The 21,305-nt window shown below is 32.0% G+C and overlaps 2 protein-coding genes across 3 annotated transcripts; both read right to left on the bottom strand.

Moving 5' to 3' along the window:
• Positions 1-30: 30 nt before the first annotated feature.
• LOC115956228 (putative receptor like protein 25) lies at positions 31-14,417 on the bottom strand. Its single transcript, XM_031074665.1, has 2 exons — positions 13,680-14,417; positions 31-225 (listed from the first exon to the last, which is right to left on the bottom strand). The coding sequence occupies exons 1-2, from the start codon at positions 14,415-14,417 to the stop codon at positions 31-33; spliced, it is 933 nt and encodes a 310-aa protein (XP_030930525.1).
• LOC115954621 (receptor-like protein 6) lies at positions 13,199-19,721 on the bottom strand. Of its 2 annotated transcripts, XR_004083932.1 has the most exons (6): positions 18,831-19,721; positions 16,395-16,553; positions 16,157-16,300; positions 15,930-16,073; positions 13,616-15,619; positions 13,199-13,490 (listed from the first exon to the last, which is right to left on the bottom strand). XR_004083932.1 is itself a non-coding variant. In XM_031072533.1 (5 exons), the coding sequence occupies exons 1-5, from the start codon at positions 19,579-19,581 to the stop codon at positions 14,694-14,696; spliced, it is 2,124 nt and encodes a 707-aa protein (XP_030928393.1). In that variant the 5' UTR covers positions 19,582-19,721; the 3' UTR covers positions 13,199-14,693. The 2 variants fall into 2 exon arrangements, 1 of the variants encoding a protein (XP_030928393.1); XM_031072533.1 differs by having other exon boundaries at positions 13,199-15,619.
• Positions 19,722-21,305: the final 1,584 nt, after the last annotated feature.

Here is a 21,305-nt window from a genome sequence, read left to right as displayed (position 1 = left end):
AGATCAACTTCATCACAATTGAAAGAAACATCATTGGAAAAAGAAAATAATTGCTTGAATTGGAGCAATGCAAAGCTTTGGTCTTGGGAGCACAATGGTGCAGAAGAAGAGGATGAAGTAAGTTGAGAATACAAGAGCAGCAAGAGGTAGAAGAAGAGTTGAGAGAGCAAAATCAAAGACCTCATCATTATTCTGGATGAGATCAGAGGCACGTATATGACTGTCCTACGTGAAAGAAAAACTGGAAGATTAATTTTATAGGAAAAAGCTATGACAACAACCTCGTCGTTGTATTTTATTGGTATTCTTTTTCTTTTTCTTTTTATTTGTATTAGTCTTGTCAATAAAGCAATTTTATGATTTTTGGGATGTTGGCTGACGAGTGAAGAGTGACGAATTAGGAATCACATATGAATGTCGTCAACAAAGCCAGTTTGCATGTTGTAATAAAATAATTGGATTAGATACAAATTACAGGCTGGTTATCTCCTGAATTGGAGACTTCTAAGGTTGGTGCGCCATAATTTCTGGACTCTGCAGACTTTTATTGATTCTATTTTGGTTTCGGAACATCCAGACTTGGTGAGCAAATTCTAATATATATTTTCACATTTTAAATAATTTTACACATTTTTTCATCCACATATATATCAAAAATACCCAAACAACATTACTTAAATTCCTCTACCAATGAAGTTCAAGTTGATAGTAATAATAAATCATAGAAAGACTAACTATATATCAATGACACCTAATTTTCCAGACCAACCATTTTTGTGAATGTTCTTTTCAATTATTTTTGCTTCTAATCTTATGTTTTAGTTTGAAATTTAACTTCTAAACGGACAATTCTAAGTAAAGTCTTTTTTATTATTTAAATATTAATTAAATAATATTTATTTTACTTTCTATATATATTTTTTAATTGAAAATTTATTATTATTTTTAGATACAAAATTACTAATTAAATTTTTGTATTTAGGTTTTGCTTTCATTTCATTTTCAATTGACCTATTTGTTTTAATTTTGAATGACCTATTAATGCATAAACAACGATAAGAAGTACTGTTGATAAATGTTGTAATATTTTTTTTCTTATTTTTTATTTTTTTATTTTTAACATCAGTAAGTAAAAGTTCTATCAAAATTAAAAGAAAAATGCTGAAGCTAAAGTACACAATAAAGTATACGAAGGACACTCAAAAATGGAAGAAGAAAAACAAAGACAAACAGGCAGTACAAGAATTAAATCATTGATACTCCTTCAAGAGTCTAGGAGATCTATCTCTGTCCCAACACCATAATCTTGCTGCCATTCAAAAAAAGAAAAAAAAAAAAAGCAAAAAACGCATGTCAATACCAAGTTGAAGACGTGCTTGGTAATGAGATGGAAAACTAAATTCAACTGATTGTAATTTCCTTTTCTTTTTATGTTTTTATTTGCTGTCGTCTTTACGTGAATTAGTGAGCAACAAAGCCACTATCATCTTGATATATTATTTATTGTTGGTTTTGCTAAGAACCATCATTTTGATATGGACCAAACTTTTAAGGAGTTCACCATTAAGACTTGACTCTGAAACTTGCTTAAAAGTTTTCTTATTCGGTGATGTTTGAAAACAAATTTGCACAAAGATTATTGCTGTTGGAAACTTCTGTGGTTGGTACACCATGATTTCTTGAACCCAAAAGACTTTTTGATTCTATTTTGGTTTCAAAACATCTAGGTTGGCTAGTTCCCATTTACTGATAAAGTTCAAGTTGATGATAAAAATAAATCATAGAAAGACTGGCTATCGATGACACCTTATTTTCCACACCAATCATTTTTGTCAAAAAAAAAAAATCTTTAAGTGACAGTGGAGGCAAGTTTACCAAGTTCATTAAAATTCAAAATGCCTTTCACACCTTTAAAAAATCGCTAAATACCCACTCGGGTATCTGTAAGGAAAATGAATACTGCATTCCAAGCATATTGATTGTATTTTTAAGAGAGAAAAAAAATTAAATAGGACACTTTAGTATCTATGATTAGAAAAGTTACTCCCACACTGGTCAATATAATTTGAGATTTAACAATCAAATCTAAGTTAAGTCTTTTTTATATATAAAATTAAATTATTTTCTAAATTTTTATATTTTTATTCAAAATATTATATACAAAATTACTAATTAATTATTGTATCAAAAATATTCTTTCATTATATTTTCAATTGATAATATGATTAATCACTTGATCTAGCCATAATTTATCTTAACTAAGATTTTATCAGTTTTAATTTAAAAAATCCCAAAAAATGGTAACAAGTATTGTTAGTAAATGTTTTAAGTGAAATGTTCATTTTGAAAAGATAAAACAATTTTTATATAATCAAAATGTATTATATATTTATACCATCACCATATTTGTTGAATTATTATCTTTCTCTTATGTTATTTATTTCATTATCTAACTTTTTTTTTTAATTTCCTTTTTATTTGTGAAATTTTCATCTAAATTTTATAATATATTTTCATATTATAAAAACAAATTTGTTAAGCACTATTGCAACTTCATTAAACAATAAAATCACAAAAAGTCTCAACATGTCCTAAAAAGTCTCAACATTCAACTTGTGGGACTTGAGTTCACAACTTTTCCTTTTTCTAACACATTCCAAATAATTCATTCTAATCTAAAATTTCAAGAAATTGCACATTACATTCTTATAAGCAAATTTCAAACTTGACTCCGAAACTTGCTTATAAGCCTTCTTATTCAATCATGGGCGGTCATTTTATAGTTCAGGGGGTTCAAATGACCCTGGAGCTAGCAATTTTTTTTTTTAAATATAATATATATATTTCTTTATTTGACTTCTTAAATAAAAATTTGAATACTCTAACATTCTAAATTTTTTTACACACCTACTTGAAATAAGTTTAATTATGATCATCTTACAATTTTGATCTTTTTAAGTAAAAAACTTTTTAATGCCTAACAACAATCCAATTTTATCTAAAATCCTGGAGAAATAGTTAGCCAACAAACAAAGTAAATTTTTTTTTTTTTTTTTTTTTTTTGTTTTTTTTTTGTTTTGTTTTCATCTAAAATTGTTTTAAAAAGCCCATTTAGATCTTAATAAATTTTAAATAAACTAATGAAAAATTCATAGTTTACATTGTACTATCCTTGTAATATTTACATTGTTTCTAAACAAATGTGTACAATATTATATAGTTTTTGCAAATGTGTGTAGTATAATTATTTATAATATAAATCTTACGTTGATGGTACAATGTAAACATGTAATCGTCATAAGCTAATAAAAAAAGTATTTAAGCAGTAATAATTAAAATTCACTTAATAACAACAATTAACATGTTCATTATATTAAGAAAAATGTCAAATAAACCTATAGTTTATTTTTTATTCTATTACTAGAATGTACTATAGAAAAATTTGTAATAAGAAAACCATTTAGACCATAAGATTCAAATTTTACCTAAGATTTATCTTCTTACTGACCTCCCTAGAAAAAAATCCTAGAGCCACCATTGTATTCAATGATCTTTGAGAAGAAATTAGCGTAAAGATTATTACTGTTGGAAATTTCTATGGTTGGTGCGCCATAATTTCTTGAACCCAAAAGACTTTTTATTCTATCTTGGTTTCAGAATATTTAGGTTGGTCAATCCCCATTTATCGATGGAGTTCAAGTTGATGATAATAGTAAATCATGGAAAGACTGACTATATATCGATAACACCTTATTTTCCATAAAAATCATTTTTGTAAGTAAGAGTGGAGGGCCTGGAGGCAAGTTTACCCATTTCATTAAAATTCGAAATGCCTTTCACACCTTTAAAAATCGCTAAATACCCACTTGAGTATATTTAAGCAAAAAGATTATTGCCTTCCAAGTTCCAAGCATATTGATTGTATTTTTAAGTGAGAAACAAAATAAAATAAGACACTAGTATCTGTGGGATGCAGAAATTTAATAAGGTAATAGTGCCATGTGTCATGTCCGATGCCGAGGGGACCGAGGCAATTCTGAGAATACCATACCCTCGGATGGCAAGGCCAGGAAGGCGAGCCACGTCGATGGCACATTACCAGAGGAGGTTGCACTGTAGTGGAAGGACTTCAGAGAGGGGGTTAGTTCTGGCATGTCTGAAGGGATGGTAGTTGCCACCACATTTATTGCACCCCACCAAACCCTCTAGTCGCGTTTATGTGGAGAAAACTCCTGAATAGTGCTGTCTTGGTTGCTGCAACTCACAGAAGATTTGGGGAAACATTTGATGGGACAAGCACTCGAGTAGTGGCCTACATGATCAACAAATAGAGGGTTAAGATCAGTGAAAAGAGACTATATAATGTAAGAAATCCTCTAGGAGAAGCGGATCTGAAAATCGGTGGAGAAAATACTATAGCAACAAGAACTGAAATTGTAACCAAGTCTGAAGAAATATATTTAAGAACTACTCTCCTCGGATTTTGCTGAGGAAGGATTTCTTTGCATAAAGCTTGTTTTTCTTTGCTTTCTTACTATCTTTAATTCACTGTGAGTGTTGTTTAATTCATTGAAGCCTAGTTTTTAGCTCACTCTCTACAAATTCATTGTGTTGGACTCTTTGGGCTCTAATCCTGTTACTTCTTGGGCTTAGGATCTAAATCGCGCCCTTACAGTAGCTATGATTAGAAAAGTTACTCCCACACTAATTCAATTTGAGATTTAAAAAATCAATTCCAGGTTAAGCATTTTTTATATATAAAAATAATTAAATAATATTTATTTTATTTTCTAAATTTATATATTTTTTATAATCAAAATATTATATAAAAATTTACTAATTAAGTTTTTGAATTTAATTTTTATTTTCAATAGATATTATGATTAATCACTTAATCTTCCAATGACATAATTTATCTTAAGTAAAATTATATCAATTTTAATTCTTTGAAAAACCCCTTTTAAGCAGAAACAATGTTAAGAAGTATTGTTAATAAATGTTTTAAGTGAAATGTTCATTTTGAAAAGATCAATTTATTTTTATATAATCAGTAATTTTATTACATATTTAGACATTAATATATTTATTGAATTATTATCTTTCTCTTATGTTATTTATTTCATTATCTATTTTTTTTTATAATTTCCTTTTTATTTGTGAAATTTTCATCTAAATTTTCTAATTTATTTTTTATATTGTAAAAACAAATTTGTTAAAAGATCTTATTTGAGATTCAATTAAGCACTATTGCAACTTCATTAAACAATAAAGATAAAGTCATCAAAAGTCTCAACATATGTCTTAATAATGACAAATTCAACTTCATTAAACAATAAAGATAAAGTCATCAAAAGTCTCAACATATGTCTTAATAATGACAAATTCAAGCTTCAACATTCAACTAGTGGGACTTGAGTTCATAACTTTTCTTTTTTTTTCTCCCACATTCCAAATAATTTTTTCTAATTAATCAAAAATTTCAAGAAATTACAAATTAGTGAAATTACATTCTTATGGTTTGGGGTAATTTTAATTATGTCCCCAAAGCAAAGTTTCAAAATTATGATACACTTCCTTAATTTGACTTATTATTTAGATTTGCTCCATTCATTCATAATCAATAGTAGAGCCACACACATGGCCCCCCTCCCCCAAAATTTTCTTTTTAAGAAATTCCTTTATAGTATGTATATTATTTACATTTAAAAAAATGTAACTTGTAACAATTGAAGTTGGCCACCCACATTTTAAGTCATTTCAACGATGCTCTTAAAAGAAAGAGAAATTATATTTAAAATCATATAATTTAAGAGATTTAACAAATTAAACTATGTAGTTTCAAGAGTAACAAATTAAACTTCGACCTACTATGTTTGAGATTTAATATAAGTTGAGGGTTAAATTTATTACTTCTTGAAATGAATTTAATTTATTAATTTTGAAACTATAAAGTTTAATTTGTTACACGCTTAAAATACAAATTACAAAAAAAGACCAACTGGTCTAGTAGTTATATAGACAAGATACTTTTTTTTTTCTCACCTTCATTTTTTATTGTAAATTATGATGTATGTTATGTTAAAGTTTTGCATTATTCTTGAACTTGAAAACTTTATTAATTCCATTGAAAATTTTTTATTCACTTAGATAGACGATTTAGTAATTTATATTAAAATGAAAATCTACAAAATTTCATTATGGAGATGTTGAAAATGAATTTTATTATATGAAAGATCATCACTAAGCATAATTTTAATATGAGATGTTGCATTATTTTTTTATTATTTATTTTTGTACATGTCTAATATAAGAAGTACACTACTTTTATATACTTATTAAAATTTGGAAAATAATCTTATTTTTTAGAAACAAACACACATGCTTAAGGGAGAGGGAAAAATATCTTCTTAAAAAATTAATTTATATATATATATATATATATATATATATGTATGTATGTGCATGTATGTGAAGGTTCGTCTTACCTGATATATAAATTTGTATTATCACAACTTTCCCCCGATCTAAATTTTTTTGCTCCGTTCGAAATTGAGTTGACCTTTAACAATCACCTCAGCCCAAAACCACCAAACTACGATGTTTTGAGTAATTCTAAATCCAGGTCAGCATTTTTTATTAATATATTAAATTATTTTTTAATTTCTTTTCCTTATTCTATTTTTTAATTAATTAATTCATTAATTATTCCTTTTTATCTTTCCTCTCTCTTTTTCCCAACCCACTCTTGATGGCACAAACCCGTTGGGTCATGGGCACAAGTTGTACGAGGCGAATCGGAAATAATCTCGGCCGTCCATCACACTCTCCTTTTATCATCATCAACGGTTCCAAGCTCATGCATGCGTAATGATTAATTTGGCATTAGTTGTAAACTTGGGTTAGGAGATTTTAAGGCGAAAATGGCCAAATGGCCATCAGATTCTAACTATTTAGTTAATAGACCCATTTTGAAACTATATAGCATATTAGCAATTCGAGTTTGAGAGTCTCGATTTTGGAATCCAAAATCGAGTCTCTCAGACTCGATTTACAAACAAAATTTTTTTTTTAAAAAACTTTGAGCCTCACCTCACCGGATCGGATCAGATCACAGAGGGAGAAAGAGTCAGATCAGATCAGGGAGAGGGAGACTAGATCAGAGAGAGGGAGACCAGATCAGAGGCCGCACGACCTGGGTCGCGCGACCTGGGCAGCGCGATGCCGCGGCCAGGCCGTCGCGCGAGCCCCAGGTCTCGTGCGACCTGGCCGCGCGCGAGCCTCAGCAGCGCGAGCCTGGCGGCCTGACTCGCGCGGCCAGACTCGCGCGCGGCCAGGTCGCACGAGACCTGGGGCTCGCGCGACGGCCTGGCCGCGGCGTCGCGCTGCCCAGGTCGTGCGGCCTCTGATCTGGTCTCCCTCTCTCTGATCTAGTCTCCCTCTCCCTGATCTGATCTGACTCTTTCTCCCTCTGTGATCTGATCCGATCCGGTGAGGTGAGGCTCAAAGTTTTTAAAAAAAAAAATTTGTTTGTAAATCGAGTCTGAGAGACTCGATTTTTGATTCCAAAATCGAGTCTCTCAAACTCGAATTGCTAATATGCTATATAGTTTCAAAATGGGTCTATTAACTAAATAGTTAGAATCTGATGGCCATTTGGCCATTTTCGCCGAGATTTTAATATCAATGTTTGGATTGTGAAAGGGCAGTTAGTCCTGCCCATTGCATTTGGGTGTAAAAATTTGACAGAATCAAAATACCTCTTGTACTTGGCAGTAGGAGGTTTAATTGCACACTTTAATTGTTCGATAAAATGGCTGAAAGATGCAATGTTGGTTTTTCAACCACTTTACGCTTTTAATGTGCTTACATTCAGGTAGCCTAGGCCGTTTCATTGAATATTCCATGCTTAGACTTACGTTTTAGGTGTATTTTGCATTGAGTTTTCATATCACATCTCATGTGCACCATATTCATTTTCTTGTACCTTTGTGTTGCATGAGTCTCAGGTTTTCACCATGCCACCTAGAAGATCTCGTTAATCCACTTGATCTTCCCTTCCTTTGGATAGACATCACTTTAGGGATATAGAGTATTACGAAGTCCAAACTTCCCCTCATTTTTTTGGTCTTAGAGCAGCACATTTGTCTGAATGAGCTGGAGTCTAATTGTGTTTCCCACATTTTTACATCTAGACTTTGGCTTTCCTTGTGCTCTGTATTTCCGCAGCCAACAACCCATATCATTTTTGAATTCTATGCTAACAACTTTAACTGTGATACTGAAAACAGTTCATTTTGGGTCTATATTCAGGGTAACAACTATCAAATTATCTTCATGTTGTGTCTGATACTTTAGGGATACCTAGGGTTGAGAATGCCCCTTTCCCTTTCTTTAAGAGGCCTAATTATTCACTTCTCAAATGCTTACCCAATTTGTGGGTAGCATTTTTCATTGGGTGGCAGGCTTAACTGATGAATTGCATATTGAACAGAATTATAGGTAATATCTTGTCCCCCATCTCCCACATCAACACCATTATAGTGTCTCTTGCTTACCTGTATACGCTTTATTAACCGATGTTTCTATCAATTTGTGTCACCTTATATGTTTGATCTTTTCTGAATGTGCATCATAATCCTAACATTCTGTCTGCCCTTCCTCATCTGATTGTTGTCACTTGGATTTTTCCTTATTCGGGTGTTGTCATATCCCCTGATATTGACCATTTTAGACTCCTATCTCCCTTTGGCTAACTTGAAGGGAGGTATGAAGAGGTTTAGAAGAATTTTGTCGTGAGCTACAAAAGAAAAACCCTAAACCTAGTTTTATTAACCTGCTTGTACTAAAGGCGAATCTAAAGATGGAGTTTCAGTTTGGTGACCAATGCTGATGCTACAGAGCAATCCTTGTATATGTTTGTTGTGGAGGTCAAACCTTCAAGGTGGTCCTTGGAGTCATTGGATGCGGTTTGTGCAAGAAATCCAGGGTAACACCATTAGTCATTGAAGGTGACCGTTGGGAGAGGAGGCTGAAGAACAACCCTAAGGGTGGAATGAGATACCAATGGTTTACCTCTATCAATTGCTTGTCTCTTATGAGGAGATATTTCCAAAGGTGAAAAAATATTGTCAATAGCTGTGAAAGGACGTTTAGTTGGAGAAAAGAAAATATTTGAGACTAGTATTTTTAAGAAAAAATGAAACAACAAGTACATTTCATCTTTCAGGCACATAAATTTTTGTGTATCAAATATCTCAACGTCTAGGTAAACATACAAAATCTTCCCTTCAAAAGCTTGATAGAAATATATACAAATCTCAAAAAAAAGAAAAAAGAAAAAAAATGACAAGAAAAAAAAATAGCACCGAAGACAAATAAATTGAGTTTTTATACACAAACGTTTTACAAAAAGTAGATTCTGGACGTAATAATTTCACCAGCTATGGAAACCAAATTCTTCTATATTGTTTGTTTTTGTTTCATTAGCTCAATGTTTGCCTACTTTTCATAATCACATGTAGCTCTATATATCAGAGTTCAATTATCATACAAAATCCTTGGAATTTTTAGGATTAAGTGGGTGAGAATTGAAGGGTCAACATGAAAAAAAAATCAAATATGAACAGTCAAAACAAAAATTTCAAAACATAAAGGGCTAAAATGATAACAACTCCAAACTTTAGAGTTCAAAAAGCTTTATTTTCAGTGGAGGAAGGTTTCATGAATTTGGAAGAATGTTTTCTAAGTGATGAGAAGCTCCATGGACATCATAAAAACAAATTTCAAGAGTGAAAATTACATGGGCTTTGAAAAAGTGTTTTATCAAGGAAAATTCTCATGGATTTTTTGAAAGCCATTTCCAAGAGGAAAAATCCCACGTTTTTAAATTTTATTTTTCAAAGAAAAATTCCATGGGTTTAGAAAAGCCATTTTTCAAAGGAAAAATCTATGGTAGGAAAAGTGTTTTTCAATGAGAATTCCATGGGTTTTTGAAAGAGTCTGGCATAGCAGTGAAACATGCTTAGTGTCTTGAAGCACCAACTTTTTGAATCACGAATGTATGAGCTGGGCAAATTTGTTTGCAAAGTTGTTAATTCAAGCTGTTTTGGGCCACAATTCATGCATTTTGCCTAATTCTTCCAGTTTTTACAAATTTCATTCTCAGCCTTGTGAATATCGATTTGACACAGATGAAGTGTCGTTGGAAAGCTTGTAATGCCAATTTTCTGAAAGATATCAAGTTTGTGGCTTTTCGTTTCATATTTGGAAAATATAAGAACAAGAATGCAACACCGAGTTTTGGCTCAAAATCACACTTTGGGCAAGTTATAAGAACAACAATGAAAAGCCTAGTTTTGGCAGGTAATAAAAACAAGAATGTGGTACCAAAAACAATTTTTGGTCCAAAATCACACTTTTCTTATTTTCATGAATACTCTTTGTTCGTCTGTAATTTTTGTACTTCGAACATGCCAAATTGAACCTTGTCACGATATCTCTCCAATGACATCTTATTTGACATCATTTAACCGCAATTTGGTTGCAATAAGCTCTAGGACACTTTTTCATTAAAATGGCGCTTTTTTTTTTTTTTTTTGGTAGTTGCCAATTTTTCATTATTTTCATGATATCTTGCTTGATTTAAGTCTGACCTTGACCCACGAGCAACAAATTTAAAGGGAATTCAATTACTTTACAAATGAGCTTGAATTTGTCACAATCAGACAATTGGATTTTTGGTAAATTCTGTCAAACATGGTCAAATTTGGTCAAAGCGCTTTGGAAGGTGTGTTTGGGTGTGATAAGATGTTATTCGGTGTGTTGGTAGATTTTTGAGATTGTTTGACTGTTAGTCAATCCCACTGCCCAATTCATGAAATTAGTGGATCCTACATTCAATAGAGACAAATTAATTTAATACCTGTCATTCCATTGGCATTGGGGGCAAACATGTAATTTTCTATGTCCTATTCAAAATTTTACAATAAAATCGAAAGCTGATAAAAATAAAATGCATCATAGACAACCCTTAGAGCATCTCCAATAGTCAATGCATAGCCAAAATATAGAGAATATTTTACACTGTTCATGCTCTATATGCTCTTGTTCATGCTCCAACAGCTTAGCTATCTAGAAATTTTTTTTGCTAATGAACAGTAGCTCATTAGATCTGATGAGCTACTGTACATTAGCAATTGAATTTCTTGCATTAAAATATTATACCAACTCCTTATTTTATCAATTCTTTCTCTCTCATCCGGATTTCTTTTTTTCTCTCATTCTCTCCGTTACTTCCTTTTTTTTCTTTTTTTTTTCCCTCACATTCTCTCATTCTCTCCGTTGCCGTTGCTTTTTTTTTTTTTTTTTTTTTTTTCTCATAAACCAAATGAAATCAGAAAAAATAAAAGAAAAAAGAGAAAAGAGAGAGACCTGTTCATGAGCAAAAGAACTAATCCAAACACAAAACACAAACCACAAAACAAAATCCAATTCTTAAAATAAATTTGAATAAGAACAAGCAAGTATGAAAAAAAAAAAAAAAAAAAAAAAAAAGAAAAAGATCTGACCCAGCCTGGTGGTGGAGATGCTGGAGCGGCGGTGGAGGCCAAGCCGATCTCTCCCAGTCTTTCTCCTCTCTCTCTGTCTCTGTCTCTCTCTTTTCTCCGATGAGAAGAGCAAAATTTTTTTATTTTGAGGAACAGAGGAGCAAATGAGATGTTGCTGGAAGTTTTGGAGGAGAAAATGAGAAAAAGAATAAAAGAAGGGGGATAGAGGACACGTGTGTGGAGGAGAATGAAATGAAAGAATAAAAAATCCTAATTGAGAAATTTTACCACAATATTTTCATAATAAATTTTAAGTAACAAATTGTTATTAGTTAATATTGGCGAGAAAAAAAAAAATTTCAGTGGTAAGTTCAAACTAGAATTAGTAACAACTTTTCACATAAATTTTGTTGTGAAAGTATTGCAAAAAATGTTGTAAATCTAACACTTTTCATTAAAAAATATAATTGTTGGGAATAAATATAGGAAAAATAAATGATGATAAAAAATGAATGAAGAAATAATATTTAAATGAGATAGAGAATGAGATAGAGAATCTGTTGGAAGTGTATTTGAAAAAGTGGATATGTAAAAGCTAAATGTCATTGTTCATTCTCTAAACAGTACAAAAATTTGCTGAAACTGTTGGAGATGCTCTTAACCTACACTAAAATCCCACTTAACACACATGTTTTGCTTCTTAGAGTTTGGACTGGTTTTTCTTCTAGGTTGAAGATTCACTAATACCATTGGTCTTCTTTATGTCGTTGTCCAGTCGCTCCAGTGCCAAGCTTGACTTTAGCGATTAACACACAAGTGTCTAAGGGGCTGTTTGGATTGCAAATTTTGATAACTCAATTCTCAGTTTCCATAACTCATAACTCAAAAATGGTGGGACTCATAGCAAAAAGGTTGTTTGGCAAACGATAACTCTATTTCCATCACTCAATTCTCTGATTTTTGAGTTATGAGTTATGGAAACTGAAAACACATTTTGGCTGTTTTCAGTTTCCATAACTCATAACTCAATGACATTTCTGTAAATAAACACACATGGAAGGACCCATAGCCGCAACTTTTGACAACCTTTTGACCTTTTTTTTTTTTTTTTTTTTTCACTTGTTCAGTCTTCAATTCTTTTTTTTTTTTTTTTTTAAAGCTTCGGTGAGTTTGGGTGCTGAAAAAAAAAAAGAAAAAAGAGAAAAAGCTGCACCGGTTGACAGGTATGGGCCCACAAATAGTGTGAAAAATATTGAGTGATGGAAATTGGGTGATGATGCTAAATGGGTGTGAAAAATTGAGTGATAAGTGATGAGTTATGAGTGATGGAAATTGAGTGATTAAAAAAGTGAAGCCAAATAGCCCCTAAGTTACTAAAAAAACTAAGAATTCCTATTTTAGGTTAATCTTGGAATTATTATTGGCACCATCAGTCCCTCTTCCCATTTTAAAAATTACTTACGGAAAATAAACCCACATAATGAAAATTTCCTTTTCAAAATCAAAATTCTTGTGTTTTATAATTTACAATTAGAAATACTTCATTTTAGATTTTATTTTTCATAACAATAAATTAGTAATCTAACTAAGCACAAGACCACCCTCAAAACTAAGTCCAAAGTATCAAAACAAACACAAGTGAACACACGTAATACCCTCAAATATAAATATATAAGTATAAGCCAACTGAGCACAACACTAGCCCCAAAACTAAGTCCAAGACATGATACAATAATAAAACAAACACAAAGAATACCCTCAACCTCAAATACATACATGAAATCTGAACATGATTATTAGAAGAATAGGAAAACAACACCACAATTCATATAAACATGATCCACTCCATAATACCCAACATTCTAAGGAACAGTTGTGAGTCAAAGCTCGTTATCTTCTTCAACTCATAGTAGATAATAGGGTCCTCATCACTCCCAACAATACCTTGCAAGTAAATAGAGAAAAATTATGGAACATATACCAAACTACAAATGTTAATGCTACTTCTAATATAAGTTTATATAAATCCATAGCATAGTATTAATGCAAAAGAAGTTCGTCACACTCACCTATTAGCACACATTGTATGTATTAACTTCTTTGCTTGCGTCTTTGGTTGCTATGCCTTGTCACCTTTCCACTTCGTTCTCCTTCAATCAACCTTACAATCCGTTGGGGTTTTCTTGTTTTAAAAACATCATATCCCACAACTAATCCAAACACAAATCCACATCCATAGCCAATCAACACGGCCTTCCAACCAAATCCTTTTGCAAACATTGAATCATTGTCTTCTAGGAATATTGTTGGTGGTGGCTCATTAGTGCTACATTTAATTGACAATGGAGATCCACACAATCCTGAGTTCCCCTCATATGATTCGTTACCAAATGTATTGAATTGTTTGCCTTGAGGTATGGGTCCAATAAGGTGGTTTTGTGAAAGGTTTAACATGGCCAAAAATGTTAGAAGTGTCAATTGCATAGGAATTTCACCATTGAGATTATTTGAAGAGAAATCCAATGCTTCAAGTGCTAATAAATTTCCCAACGTTGATGGGATATGGCCGGTTAGGCTGTTATGGGAAAGGTTGAGCAATCGGAGAAATTTAAGCCTTCCAAGTGCATTTGGGATCTCTCCTTGAAATTGGTTGCTTGATAAATCAATCATTGTGAAGATGGTTAGGATTCTCGGTAGTTCCATCTTCAATCCTTTCACAATCAGCTCTATTGAATCTTGATAAGAACCTGTAGGCACTTCAGGAGAATCTCTTTTAGGAGAATCTCTTCTATATGTATTTTCTATATACTTATGACCATAATCTTGTGCCAAATATTGTGGTTCTTGTGCAGTTTCATTGCAAATCATCATGGCTTCCAAATTTTCAAAGTAAATTCTTGGTAAAAGACCAGCAAACTCATTGTGAGAGAGATCGAGAATTTGTAGTTTAGAGAAAAATGCCCCCTTATTTTTATGATTTCTTATGGGACCATGAAATCTATTATGACTCAAGACAAGTAACCGTAACTCCGAAAGGTCTTCCAACCAATAGGGGAATGAATCATTAATCTTATTATTTCCGAGGTCAAGAACTTCCAAATTTGTACAATTGACAAACGATTTTGGTAATTTACCATCTAAATGATTTCAATTAAAGGCAATAGTTGCTAGACTATTATTCTTTTCAAATGTATCAGGAATAGTACCATGGAAATTGTTCATTCGCAAATCCATCACTGAAAGGCTATGACCAAAGTTTCCCAAACATTGCGGAATCTTACCACTCAAACTGTTGTTAGAGATATCCAAGATTTCAAGGTGACTTGCATTGCAAAACATAGATGGGATCTCCCCAGTCAGTCTATTGTCCGACATAAGAAAGACAATCATAGTAGAAGGTGGAACAGGAAGATTTCCTTGCAATAGATTGGCATGAAGATCAAGAAACTGTAGATTCTCCACAACTTCAAACATCCATTTTGGGATTTGATTGGGGATTCCATTATAAGATAGGTCCAAGTATCGTAAATATTTTGACGATTTTAAAAATTTTGGGAATTCAGTTATCTTGCAAGAAGACAAGCTTAATGTCCGAAGATTGGGGAAGGTATGGTTCGAGTTGCTTTTGATGCCTAACAACCGACTATTGTTTGAAACGTCAAGGGTTTCAAGGTTTTCGAGATTTGTGGACGTATCAAATTCCACAATGCCACTCAAGTCATTCGATGCAATATTAAGCTCTATAAGATTCACAAGATTAGAGATTGAACTTGGAAGAGAGCCATAAAGCCTGTTATTTTCCAATCTAAGATATTGTAGTGAATTGTTAGGTTGGAATTCACACATTTGACTAGTGAGTTGGTTGTAAGACAAGTCAACTGTGGAGAGTTTTGTGAGGTTGGTCAAAAAAGGAATTTTACCACCAAAACCTCCAAAGTTGTTGTGACTGAAGTTAATAAAAGTGAGATCCTTTAGGTTTGACAGTGATGACGGAATGTGGCCAGTGAAATTGTTATATTGGAGCGTAATTTCAGTAACTTTTGTGAGGTTCCCAAGAGACACTGGTATTGATCCTGTGAAATTAAAATTAGTTGGTTATAAAATAAGTAAACTTTGGCAAGTTTTTATAGGTTTGTAAAAAAGTCAAGAGTTCTACCTTCAAATTTGTTACAACTAAGGTCAATAACGTTGAGATACTTCAGATTTGAAAGTGACGATGGAATTTGGCCGGTAAAGTTGTTATATTGGAGCATAATATCAGTAACTTTTGTGAGGTTCCCAAATGATACTGGTATTGATCCTGTGAAATTAAAATTAGTTGGTTATAAAATAAGTAAACTTTGGCAAGTTTTTATAGGTCTGTAAAAAAGTCAAGAGTTCTACCTTCAAATTTGTTGTAACTAAGGTCAATAACGTTCAGATACTTCAGATTTGAAAGTGATGATGGAATTTGGCCGGTAAAGTTGTTATATTGGAGCTTAATATCAGTAACTTTTGTGAGGTTCCCAAATGATACTGGTATTGATCTTGTGAAATTAAAATTAGTTGCTTATAAAATAAGTAAACTTTGGCAAGTTTTGTGAGGCTGGTAAAAAAATCAAGAGTTCTACCTTGAAAATTGTTAAAGCTGAGGTCAATAAGATTGAGATCCTTTAGATGTGAAAGTGATGAAGGAATATGGCCGGTGAAGTAGTTAGAGTCTAGGAAAATTTGAGTAACTTTGGTGAGGTTCCCCAACGACGTAGGTATTGGTCCTAAAAAATTTCAATTTATGAGATTCAAAATATTTTTCAAGAATTGTGTATTCCTAATTGAAATTGAGGTTCGAAAGTGACGATGGGATCTTACCACTGAGATAGTTCCCTTGTAGATCCAAGTAAGAGAGTTCCTTGAGGTTTGAAAGTGATGATGGGATCGTACCGTTGAGATAGTTACCTCGTAGACTTAAGGAAGAGAGTGCCTTGAGGTTTGAAAATGATGATGGTACCTCACCAATCAAACCGCTAGCTAATAGATCCAAATAAATGAGATGGGTAAGGTATTTAACAATTATAGCAATTATACAATCCTGAATGATTTATTTAGTGCTTCAAAACAAATGATTTATTTTGAATTAGGTATTTAAAGAAAATGGTAAACTTCGTATTTAGTTTCTAACATTTATGCTAAATGTCAATTTAGTCTTTGACTTTTCAAATGTGTCAATTTGGTCTTTATCCTTTTGAAATTGTGTCAATTTTGTCCTTGTCATTAAGTGATAGATGAAAAATGTTGACATGACTAACAAGCAAATTTAAAAAAAATAAAATTATGACACATACGTGTATAGTGTACTGCCATGTAGAATAAAAATTAAAGAATAATAGTAAAATAAAAATAAAAGGAAAACCAGTTTATGTTAAAAATTAGGATCTCATTATGAACAAACAAATTTCAGAGTGCCGCATCAACCAAAAATTAACAAAACCTGTTTAGTTGCAGAGAAACCATAGGAAAAGGAATTAGAAAAGCAACTGAAAGATCTACAATCATTTCAAAATAAAAATTTTCCGATACTATAGGAGATGGAGGTGGAGAGAGTCGAGAGGAGGATAGTGAAGGGTTAGGGGTATGATCAGAATTTAGTGAGAAGTCAGGGAATATGGTGTAGAAAATAAAACGGTGTCGTCTGGGAACCTCAAGTTCTTCTAGGATAATACAAGCCATGGTTTCTAGTTAAGACTGACACTTGCTTGTTTCCAAAGCTCAATGGTAATACAACAACAGATTTTTTTAAGGTGGCAGGATCTATCACTACTTTCTTTACTCGTTACTAATTGAAAAAATAAAAAGACAAAATGGGTACAAAACCTTGGCTGTAGAGGATTTCGTGTCAAAACCATAACAGAAGAATTTTTTTTTTGTTATTTCTTGTATTTCAATAGTTACAATTTGCAACAGAAATAATAGAAAATTTTCATTTTGGATTGATTTTAAGTTTTTCAGTTGCTTTTCTATTTCCTTTTCTTATGGTTTCTTGGCAACCAATCAGGAACTTGTTAATTTTTTGTCTCTGCGGAAGGTTGGCAGCGTAAAACTTTGATTGTTCAGGAGGAGATCCTAATTTTAACATAAAATGGTTTTCCTTTATTAAATTATTATTCTTTTTTTTTTTTCCACGTAGCAGTACACATGTCATTTTTATTTTAGTTGTTAATCAGGTTAGCATTTCCATCCATCACTTAATGACAGGGACCAAATTGACATAATACCAAAAAGTTAGGGACTAAATTGACACATTCAAAATGATAGAGACCTAGTTGACATTTAGCGTAAAGGTTAGAGACTAAATACGTAATTTAGCCTAAAGAAAATTATTTGAATTTTAATTTTTAACTAGCCTATAACACCATGTGTAGGCATGAATGAATTTAGAAACTATCAATAATTGGATACAAATTAATATTCCTACCTAAGTTGAATACTACTAATAGTCATTTTTATATTTTTGTGTTTTGTCAACTCTTTTAAAAAATAATCCTTGAAGGATTATATGGTAGAGTATGTAGATTATTTATTATTTTATTTTAGAAAACAATAAAATATATTTTTGTCACTTCTTAACTTCATTTTTGTTACTGTGATACAATAAATTTATTTCATGTATGCATTTTTTCAAATAAGATATAAACAACTAATTTTTTAGAGTATGGTACATTTTTTAATTGAAATTTATATTTAAACTAATAATAATTTTTTATATGAAAATCTTGATTAGTTTTAAGTAGATTGTAAATAGTTTCAATTTTCAATTGGGTATTAAAATAGTTTTTAATATCTCAGAAAGAAGTATTACATATTCAAATTGTTAGATAGAAGTGAAATAAATTGTAATTTTCCTTATATATTTTTTAAGTTAAGATTCATGCATGTACTTGTAAAGAGACTAGACATGAAATAAGATATATAATGACTTGGCACAAAATTGAAACTCATTTAAAATCTAGAGACATATGGCATCAAATTAGAAGACAATTGTAGAAAATTGGAATGCAATTAGAATCAAATTTGATTCTTGATTGAACTTTCTCTCAACTTTTATTTTAATATAATATTAGGGGTGTCATCAACATACGTATTTGCTAATGTAACTCCTTAATATTTTTCAATGAAAGTTTATTATGGATTTTTTTTTTTATATATATAAAAAATGTTTTTCTCAAACCAACCAAAGAATTTTAGGTTTTTAACAACTCTAGTATGTGTTAGAATTCAAAAAATAAAAAGGTGCGAATTTGTACTTACTTCCTAAATTGAGTTCGCGTAAGTTTTGTAAGCCAAAAATGTCAAGATCTGGCAGACTTCCATGCAAAGCACAAAGTTCGAGTGTAAGGGATGCCAAAGAAGAAGACAAATTCCTGAAAGAAGTAAGAGAAACAGAGGACATGTTAACCCTATCAAGATGAAGTTCCCTTAGCTTGGTCAGATTTTGAACAAGCCTCTTCATAACAGATGTATCGAGACTAAGATAACCGACGAATGAGAGATCTAGTGAGGACAATTGGGAGAGGTGGGATAATTCAAGTGGGACTTGGCCTTCAAAGTCGGAGCGAGAAAGGTTAAGATATCTCAACTTAGCAAAACGACCAAATCCAGATGAAATTTGCGAATAATTAAAGTAGTTGAAAGCGAGATTGAGGCGTTGCAAGTGAGGGAGAAGAAAGAGGCTAGTGTTGGAAGGGATGGTGCCGTAAAGCCGGCTACAACTGAGGTCAAGACCAATCACGTCCCCCCTCACACTGTCACAGGTAACCCCATCCCATGAGCAACAATCAGTGCCCTCCTTCCAAGACTCTATCTTTGGATAAGAACGCTGACCATAGTAATCACAAATATCAGAAGCATATTCCCAAAGAGAAAACAATTGCTTAAATTGGAGCAATGCAGAGCTCTGGTCTTGGGAGCACAGTAGTGGTGAAGAAGAGTTGAAAGAAGAAGATGATGATGAAGTTGAGAATAGAAGAGCAGCAAGAGGTAAAAGAGTTGAGAGAGCCATATGAACCACCTCATTATTTCTGATGAGTTCATAAGAAGATATGTGATATGTGGAGAGCTGGGATGTTAGTATCTATTTTATAGGAAAAAATGGGACAATTTCGCACGCTTATTAAGTTCACTTTCTAATATTTGGAGACAAACAAGGACTCTATGTAGTATGTATATCTATTTGTTACGAGTCACGATGAGACTCGTGACAACATATACCAAAATGGGGTCCCAAAATTTTTAAAAGGGGCATTGTGATTACAAACGGTCAAAGACTTCACACTATAACTTGCTTTATTTTATTTTGTTTTTATTACTTTTTTCTGAATAGTGTAACTTGCTTTAGGAAAAGAAAGAGGAAAGCGTGAAAATGGGCCATGCATTTACCAAGTTTCGACTCAGAAACTCGCTTTAGGAAAAGGAAGAGGAAATCTTGCATTTTAAGTCACCTTTAACAAAAGAATTAAACAGTCAGGGGCGCAACATAAAGAAAATGGGCCCTTGTGTTTTCAAAGACTTGGTCTAACCGTGTAACTTGCATCTATGGTCTAACCGTGTAACTTGCATCTATACCTAATTATTTTGTGGGAAGAAGTTAACAACTTAAATTTTTGGGATAATCAATAGTTTAAATGGTATTAAAGCAAAACTTTTTAAGTTCAATCACTGTCTACACTCTATCTCCCATATAAAATGTGAAAATTTCATGTGTTTAGCTTCAATTATTGAAAGAGAGTTTGGACACACATGTGAATGAGAGTATTAAAATTATGATTAAGTGATTAAATTCACAATTTTTTAATAGTTTAAACTTTTAAGATAATCAGTAATTTCTCAAAAGTTGCACAAAATATTTTGGCAATTAATAAATGATAAATAATGATGCTTAGTTGTTTGAATAAAGTAGTCTCCATTCGCTCATGAAATTCAGGTTGATAGCAATAAAATCATAAGATATGCATCCCTTGTAATGAATTAGAGGAGGCTTGTTTTTCTGATTCATTAAAATCGGTTGTGGGTATTTAGCAATTTTGTAGTTATGAAAACATATAGTTTTAATGAAACTAAAAAGCATGTCTTCTATAATTCATTGCATCAGGAAGTTTTTTAAGTTTTTACAAAAAATAATAAGTCTCTAATGATTTTTTTATAGATATATTAATATCAAGGTGAATTTCATGAGTGAATTGGGACTACTTGATTTAGGCAAGACTCAAGAGCGTCAAAAACCTTTTGTGTAACTTTCTTCCCAAAAAAAAGGAAGTCAAGTCTTTGAATTCACATGACCGATTTTCTTTATTTTGGGACCCTTAATTCTTTTAATATAGGAATAGTAAAGAGTAAAATGCAAGTTATTCATGTCAAGTCTTGCTAACTACATTCTCCTTTTCCATTTTTATAAAGAAAAGAAATCTAACAACTTGTCCAAAAGCAAGTTATTACAGATTCAAGTCTTGGTAATCACATCATGGCCCTCTTTCACCATTTTCATTGGAAAACTTACATGTTTGGCTCTTTGGACTCAAGTCCCTAATAGTTTAGGAGTCACGAAATTCACGACATACCAAAATGGGGCCCCAAAAATAAAATTGTGAAAAGGAGCCTTGTGATTAAAGAGAGAGAATCTAAGACTTCACAGTGCAACTTGCTCTAATTTATTTTTGAATAGTGTAACTATTTTAGGAAAAGTTGATTATGTCTTTTCATTAGAAAAAAAAAAGGTAGAGAGAGGAA

This window comes from Quercus lobata, chromosome 8, assembly GCF_001633185.2.
Source record: "Quercus lobata isolate SW786 chromosome 8, ValleyOak3.0 Primary Assembly, whole genome shotgun sequence".
Taxonomy (NCBI): domain Eukaryota; kingdom Viridiplantae; phylum Streptophyta; class Magnoliopsida; order Fagales; family Fagaceae; genus Quercus; species Quercus lobata.
This window is presented reverse-complemented; position numbering and strand designations above follow the sequence as displayed.